The 7,741-nt window shown below is 69.3% G+C and overlaps 2 protein-coding genes across 2 annotated transcripts in view; one reads left to right on the plus strand and one right to left on the minus strand.

The window, feature by feature from the left end:
• Positions 1 to 1,229, minus strand: part of CHLNCDRAFT_142825 (hypothetical protein) — a gene marked incomplete at both ends in the record, with an annotated part of 2,343 nt that extends 1,114 nt beyond the window's left edge. Inside the window, 4 exons of the mRNA XM_005849709.1 lie at positions 81 to 212; positions 419 to 566; positions 694 to 872; positions 1,122 to 1,229. Of these exons, the coding sequence (XP_005849771.1) occupies positions 81 to 212; positions 419 to 566; positions 694 to 872; positions 1,122 to 1,229 (567 nt within the window). The remainder of the gene's footprint in view (positions 1 to 80; positions 213 to 418; positions 567 to 693; positions 873 to 1,121) is intronic.
• A 1,635-nt stretch (positions 1,230 to 2,864) lies between these two features.
• CHLNCDRAFT_50917 (hypothetical protein) lies at positions 2,865 to 6,463 on the plus strand (the record flags this gene model as incomplete). The annotated part of the gene is made up of 10 exons (XM_005849440.1): positions 2,865 to 2,874; positions 2,990 to 3,372; positions 3,548 to 3,656; positions 3,893 to 4,006; positions 4,116 to 4,268; positions 4,415 to 4,483; positions 4,610 to 4,737; positions 4,872 to 5,632; positions 5,771 to 6,251; positions 6,395 to 6,463. The coding sequence occupies 10 exons, from the start codon at positions 2,865 to 2,867 to the stop codon at positions 6,461 to 6,463; spliced, it is 2,277 nt and encodes a 758-aa protein (XP_005849502.1).
• Positions 6,464 to 7,741: the final 1,278 nt, after the last annotated feature.

The following is a 7,741-nucleotide window of genomic DNA, read 5'->3' on the forward strand; positions in this document are numbered from 1 at the left end:
CCAGGGCAACCACGGTCCGCCCCACCCACCACACCCACACACATGCCGCACACCACAGGCGGGCACAGGCAGCGGCACACGCACTTGAGGTCCTCCTGGCTCAGCGGCTTGCCGCTGGTGGTGGTGGCCGTGACGGTGACCACCATGACGGTGGCGGGCGGCAGCAGGCGGTCCAGGTCCACCAGCGTCACATCCATCTCGTTGCCTATGGCCTGCGGGCGGCGGGCAGGCCGTAGTGGTGGCATCCGGGCAGGGCGAGAAGGCGGGTGGGTGCCATGCGCGGGGAAACCAGCCCCTACCATCACCCGCATCACGCCGTTCATGCGTCACCCCAACCCCGGCGCCGACCGACTCGACTCCTTGCGCCGCGGCCCCCCGCACACCCTGCCCTGCGCCACACCCTGGCCCCCGCCCCCACCTGCACCACACGTGCATAGTCCAGCGGGTTGTGCACCAGGCTCTCCAGCTCCGGGAACTTGGTCTTGTAGCGGTCGCGCAGGAAGTTGTACACCACCACAATCTCGTTGTCAATGTCCACAGCCAGCTGGTTGCAGTCCACCAGCAGCCTGCGGAGGCAGCCAGGAGAGGGAGAGGGAGAGGGAGGTGAGCCCAGCAATTTAGAGCAGCAGCAAGCTCAGGCGCCCCCAACATCCCGCACATGCGCACACACGTCCAGTTGGCCCCAGGCCTCACTTGTAGGTGGGGTCCTCCTCGGAGGGGCCAGCCCACACGACGGGGCCGCCCCTGGCCGCGTCGTCGGCCTCCGACTGCCGCACCGCCTCCATGATGCTCCTGTACCGCTCGCTGTGCGTCAGCTGCGCCACCGCCTCCAGGTCGTCGTAGTTGAGGTTGTCGATGTCGTCGCCCAGCATCTGCGCAGCGCGGGGTGGCAGGGGTGGTGCCGCACAGAGTGAGTGTGTGTGTGTGTGTTTTCACCCGTCACCGGTGAGTGAGGAACGGGGGGATTGAGCGCATGGCAGCAGCTGGTCCCAGCCTTCCTGTGCTGCTGACACCAGGCTGCCAGTCGAGCCGTGCAGTAGGGTAAGGTATGGCCAGGAAGCCGCTGCAACACGATTGTCGGCGAGAATTAGGCAGCGCCGGCATTCGCAGCCCAGCCTCACCTCCTGGTCCTCATCCTCCTCCTCCTGCTGCTGCTGCTGAGGCTCCTCATCCTCAACATCGCTCAGATCCTCCAGATCCGCTAGAAACGACTCCGCCAGCGTCGCCATCCTGCTGCGCAGGGCAGTGCAGCGGTGCGGCGGTGGGGGACGGTGCGTCAGCAGCAGCGCGGTGTCCTGCCCCGGTGTTCTTTGCCGCTGTGCGACACCAAGGCGTCTGCCAGAAGCGGGCGGGCAGGCAGGCAGGAGGCCACAGCCAAAGTCGCGGAGACGCCAGAGGGCGGAGGCACGGCCTGCGGCGCCGCACAAGAGAGGCAGAGGCGACACCTAGCTCACCTGATGGACGTGCCCCTCGCCCAGTCCACTGGCAGCACCAGTCCACAGCCGTGATCGAGAGGGAGGTCGCGCGGCCTGGAAAACCCTGTGAAAGCTGCAACAATGTATTGATGACACAAAGAGCTAGCACGACCTGAGCACTGCACACAGATGCCACTCTGGCTTGAAGAGGCAAGAAGGGCCGTGGCGACACATGCATGGCATTGCTGATTGCACTGGCTCGTGATTCACCACTCCCAGGCTTGTCGCAAAGGGCCCCTGCAGCGGTCGGCGATGGCGCGGGGCCCAGGCGGCACAGCAGGCAGCGGGGTGGCCTCCCCCGAAACGGCCAGTAGTTCAGGAGACCAGTGCCTGCGCACCCACGATCTCCCTGTGCCGCACGCCAGCCCCAGCGGCGACGTCGGCAGCAGCGACGTCGGCGGCAGCGGACACCTTCGCCTGCCTGCAGCGCGAACCAGCCCAGCCCCAGTGCCGCCGCATGCCAGCCCAAACGGGGTCGCCAGCCATTCTGATGGGCAGGAAAGCTGGGATGCCAGCGGCCCATTCAGGGCAGCACCGCTGGGCTACGTGCTCCACAGCACCCCCTCCCAAACCCCTCTGGCATCCCCCCGCCACTCTGGGCTGACATCGGCGGCGGAGGAGAGCGGCACGGCCGACCTCGAGGCCCCCCTGCTGCACCGCGCCGGCGGCAGCGGCAACAAGCAGCAGCGGGCGCCGTTTGCCACGGGCGGCGCCGTCAAGGCGGTGGTGTTTGGGCTGATCAACACGGCCGCGGGGGTCCCCGCCCTCATCGCCTTTTGCGCCGTGGTGTTCAAGGATCCGCTGTACGACCCCTGGGTGGAGCCGCTCTGCAAGTTCTTCTTCCTGGCCAGCGCCATCCACCAGGCCGTCGTGTGCCTGCGATCCGATGTGCCCTATGCAGTGGGGCAAGTGCAAGGTGAGCGTGGGTGCAGGCGCTGCCCCACCCGCCCGCCCAAGCTTGCCCTGCCTCAACCGACATGCTGCTTGCCTCCTGTGCACCACCCCCATGTCACCCTGCACAGACGTCGGCCTCCTCTTCTTGTCGGCGATGTGCTCCTCGATCGCCGCCGCATGCACGCACGCGGGGCTGGACGCCGCCGCGGCCCTGGGCACCTCACTCGTGACCATGGCTGTCAGCACCTTTCTGGTCGGCCTTGGCCTGATTGCTGTAGGCAAGTCCCCGCCCCAGCTCTCTCCAGCTGCTGCCCTTGATTCCAGCTGCCACACATAAGGCCTGCAGGCCACCTCAGCGGCGCATGCTCGCTTGTGTCCCCCCACCCAGCCTTGCGTGGTCCCGCCCGGCGCTCCCACCTCTCTGTGCAGCCAAGGCTGAGCTGGCATCGGCGGTGCAGTACCTGCCGCTGCCCGCTGTCGGCGGCTACTTGTCATATGTGGGTGAGTGAGCGGGGTGGGCGGGTGTGGAGCCGGCTACAGTCGCTGATGCAGCCACCCCCGCTGCGCACGGTTGCACGCCTGCCGGGCTCACCTGTTGTCGCCTGTGCGCTTGCCTGCAGGCTACTTTTGCCTCGCCTCGGGCCTGGGCCTGGGCTGCGGCATCCAGCTGGGGCCCCTGCGCAGCTGGGCGCAGCTGTGGGATGCGCAGGTGGCGCTGCGCGTGCTGCCCACGCTGGGTTCCTGCCTGGCCATGATGGCCACCATGAGCCGCTTCAAGCACCCCCTGGCCCTGCCCTCTGTACTGCTGGCCATCGTGGGCCTCTTCCATCTGGTGCTGCTGGCGGCGGGCGTGTCGCTGGAGGAGGCGCAGCAGGCGGGCTGGGTGCTCAAGCCCGCGGCGTCCATGGGCAGGTGGTGGGAGCTGTGGCGCATGTTTGACGTCGGCCCCGGCCTCTCCTTCCAACACATCCACTGGTCCGCCGCGGCGGAGCAGGTTGGCAAGGTGGGCGCCGCCGGCGGGGCGCGCAGCAGCAGCGTGCCACGGGCCTGGGCGGACGCTCCTGTCACTTGCACCCGACGGCGCTGCTGCAGTTTGGCCAGCGCAGTGGGCTTGCGCTGTCCCCTCCCTCCCCCGCCCACCCCTGCTTCCTCTTCCCACCCTCCTCCCCGCCCCGCAGCTGCTGGGCCTGTTCCTGCTGGTGTGCTTTGGCTCCTCCATGGATATTGCCGCCATCCAGCAGGACACGCCCTTCAGGCTGGACTTCAACAAGGAGCTGACCACCATCGGTGGGTGCCGCCCGCTTCGCAGGGTGGCCCGCGGGCACTGGGGGAGGGCCAGCGGCAGCTTTGTAGGGTGGCCCGGTTTCAAGCTCCACGCAGCTTGCTCGCAGACTGCACTGCCCAGCCAGCCAGCCTGCATCGCCTCTCCGAGGCGTCGCCCTCTGCCTCACGCCAGGCAGCGACAGCTGCAACCGGGACCGCCTGCGGTGGCGCCCCACCCGCCCACCCTCCCTCCCATGCAGGCATCTCCAACATGGTGACGGGTGCGGTGGGGGCGGGCATCACCGGCTCCTTCATCTTCTCCCAGACCATCTTCTCGGGGAGGGCGGGCGTGCAGAGCAGGCTGAACGGAGCAGGTGCGCCCTGCCTGGGCCTGAGGCAGGTGATGATGGAGAGCCGCATGCCGGGGCCCTGCTGACCTGGCCACGCTGCCCCCCCCCCCCCCTGCCCTCCCTTTCCATGCAGTGATTGCCCTGTGCGAGTTCACCATGTTTGCCATCCCGTTCTCGGTGGTGCAGTACCTGCCCTGCTTCTTCTTCGGCAGCCTGCTGGTGTGGTTTGGGGTGGAGATCATGCTGGACTGGATGCTGCGGTCGTACCGCAAGCTGAGCCACACGGGTGCGGGCAAGGCACCGTCGCCGCCGCTGCCCGACGTGCGGTGGCGGCTGCAGCTGGGTCTTGGTCGCTCCTTGGCAGCCCAGGCAGCCTGCCCACCCGGCGTCCCACCAACTCATTGGCTCAACCCTACCCCACCCCACCCGCAGAGTATGCGCTGCTGTGGGCCACATTTGCCGCCATCATGCAGTGGGGCCTTGAGGCGGGCATCGCGGCGGGTGAGCGCCGCTGGCTGCCGCCTGTGCTGCGCTCCCCGCCATGCCCACCCCACCAGCACGGCTGGCCCCTCCTGTCCCAGGCATTGCTCCTGTTGTGGTCACCTGTTAAATTGTGGTGTGCTGCAGGGTGCATCTGCTCCATGTGTTATTTTGTGTACGCATACGCCAAGGCAAGGCATGCTGCTGCTGCCGCCGCCACCATGCCCGGCATGCCAGCCCCTCCTGCTGTGCTGGGCCCTGCTGTGTTGCGTGCCGTGGGCCCCCACCCACCTGCCGGGGAGGCGTCCCCGGCAGCACCAGCCGTGCCCACGCCCGCCCCGCACCCGCCTTCTGAAATGCCGCCCGCGCCTGTCCCCCACCCCACCCCCCCGCGCCCCGCCTCCTGCAGTCGCAGCTGTCCAGCTTCAGCCTGGTGCAGGGGCAGAGCGGCATCGTGCGGTCGGCGGACCAGGAGGCTGCGCTGGAGCTGCTGCGCCCCGCCCACCTGGCCACCGCCCAGCTGCGCGGCTTCCTCTTCTTCGGCATAGCCAACGCCATCAGCACGCGCCTGCACCGCGCCGCCATGCAGCTGGAGGAGGCTGGGAGGGAGGGAGAGGGCGGCGGCGGCCTGGCGCGCGCCGCCAGCGCCGCGCCGCCCAGCATCGCGGCCAGCCCATGGCGGCCGCGCGGCGCGCACGCGCAGCAGCAGCAGCGGCCCGCCGACCGGCTGTACGGCGACAGCAGCAAGCACGGCGGGGCGGTGCGCGCCTCTCTGGCCGCCCCCAAGTTCTTCGTCCTCGACTTCTCTCGGGTCAAGGGGCTGGATGCCACGGCGGCGCGCACGCTGGGCACGCTGTACCGCGACCTCGCCCAGCTGGACATCACCCCCGTTGTCACCGGCGCCAACCACGGCGCCATCCGCCAGCTGCTGGCCGCGCACGGCGTGCCGCTGCCGCCGGCGCCCACCCCCACCGCCCACGACGCCTCCCCCTTCCTGCTGCGCTCGGCGGCGGAGCTGCCGCCGGTGCTGCACTGCCACGAATTTGGCGCCTATGAGGAGGGCATCCGGTTTGCGGAGCAGCAACTGCTGGCGGTGGCGGTGCGCTTCCACCTGTGCCGCCCGCCCAGCGAGCCCGTGACCCTGGAGCAGCTGCTGCGCACGCACGCCAGGTGGGCGGGGGCAGCGGCGGCGGTGGTGGCACGCCTGCGGCAGCCACTGCTTCCTGCCAAACAGGCAGCTGCCTGCCGCAGCCGCGCCTGGCAGTGCTGACAGCTGGCGCGCCGCACCCGTTGCACCCCCCCCTGCAGCCAAGCTGGGCTGCCGTTTGCTGCCAAGGAGGACAGCGGCGCCGCGGCGGCCGCCATCCTGCGCTACTGCACCACCCTGCGCTTCCACCCCGGCGACAGGCTGTGGGAGGAGGGGCAGCCCGCCGACGCGTTTTACATCATCGAACAGGGCCGGGTCACGGTGGAGCAGCAGGTGGCGGCGGCGGGGTCGGGCGGTGCGGCGGCACCCGGCAGCACCGCCAGAGTGGGCTCTGATGCCGGCGGAGCGGCGGCGGCGCCGCCGGGGCGCCAGCGGCGGCCGTCGGTGCGGGTGTTTGAGTTTGGGCCTGGCTGCATTGCGGGTGTGGTGGACGTCTGGTTGCACCGCCCCCGCTCCTCCGCAGCCGTCGTCAGCAGCGCGGGCGGCGGCGGCGGCGCCGGCGCCTGCCGCGTGCTGCAGCTCAGCCGAGACGCGCTGGGGCTGATGGTGACAGAGGCGCCCTCCGCGCTGCACGTCCTGCAGGTGTGTGCGGGTCTGTGCGAGTGTGGAAAGAAAAAGAGAAAAGAAAAAAGAAAAAAAAAAAGATACAGCTGAGGTCAGGCCACCGCAGCTGCCCTGTTGCGCCAGCTGCCGACTGCATGGTTGTGGTGCGGCGTGCGGTGCAGGCGGTGGTGCTGCGGGCCAAGTGCCTAGACCTGGGCATGGCGGCTGAGCTGGCGGCAGCCCGGGTGTGACGTGATGTACGGCAGGGGCCAGTCACTGCCCTGAGGTGCTGCCCCTGCGGCAGCGAGCTGTGGCGTGACTGCGACAGGCCGTGCCCGCCATTCATTCTTTTGCTGCCCCTCTTGACACTCCTGCGCTGCCTTTGTGTCGGCTTGCTTCTGTGCTTTTGTGCGGTGGCTTTCATACTCGACAGTTGTGCTGTCCACTTTTGGTTGCGGGAGTCAGAAGCATGTCAGCAGGTTTGAACTCATGTTGTGATAGCAAGGAAGGGGAGTCGGACGAATGGCGACAGATCATTGGCATGCCAATTGCAGGCAAGGGATGAGTGCAGACACCACAGGAAAACACATTTGGGAGGAAGGGTTTGAACAAGAGAGGGAAGGGGCAGTGTCTGTGCAGGCCCAGGGTGCTCAACAAACAGATGTGCACGTCAATGACGAGCATAAGGACAAGGGAGGGATTCAACGCCCCCAGCGCATGCATGCGTCGGTGCGGGCGGTGTGCAGAGCATGCATGCGGCTGTCGACCCACGGGGTGTTCATTCAAAACGTAGGAGAGGCAAGCAAAAGGGAGGGTTGTAGGGTGCTCACTTCTTCAGCGGCACTGGACCAGTCTGCTGCGGCCCATTCCCCGCCAGGTTTGGATCCTGCGGCTGGCCACTCTGTCCCTGCGGCTGGCCATTCTGGCCCCCCGCCTGGCCTGCCCCTGGCTGGGGCTGGCCACCCTGGGTGGCGTTCAAAGACCGCACCTCGCTCCCCGGCCGCTCCACCGGCGGCGGCGGCGGTGGCGGCGGCGGTGGTGGTGGCGACTTCCTGGGCGGCGGCGGCCGTGGCGGCTTGGGTGAGGGCGGGGGCGGGCGGGGCGGAGGGGGTTGTGGTGGCGGCGAGGGGCTGGGCAAGGGCGGCGACAGCGCTGTCTCCTCCTCCCCCACCCCTCCCACAGTGTTCTGCGCCTGGGCCAGCCCCTGCGCTGCCATGGCATCCAGGTAGGCCTTGAGGCGGGGCAGGTCTGGTGGGGATGGCGGCCAGGGCGCGCCCACAGCCGTGGTCCTCAGCGCCAGCTGGCGGGCAGCCTCGTCCCGCGCCGCCTCCAGCGCCCTCAGCCGTGCTAGCTCCTGGGGTGAGATGGGCGGCAGCGGTGGCGAGGGCGGGGAGGGCGGCGCGGGGGGGCTGGGCGGCGGGCTGGGAGGCGGCGAGGGAGCCGGGGGCGGGGAGGGAGGCGGAGATGGCTTGGGCGGCTTGGGGCGCCGCGGCGAGGGCCTGGGAGGCTTCGGGGGCTTGGGGGGGCGG

This window comes from Chlorella variabilis (assembly GCF_000147415.1).
Source record: "Chlorella variabilis unplaced genomic scaffold CHLNCscaffold_5, whole genome shotgun sequence".
NCBI classification, from domain to species: Eukaryota; Viridiplantae; Chlorophyta; class Trebouxiophyceae; order Chlorellales; family Chlorellaceae; genus Chlorella; species Chlorella variabilis.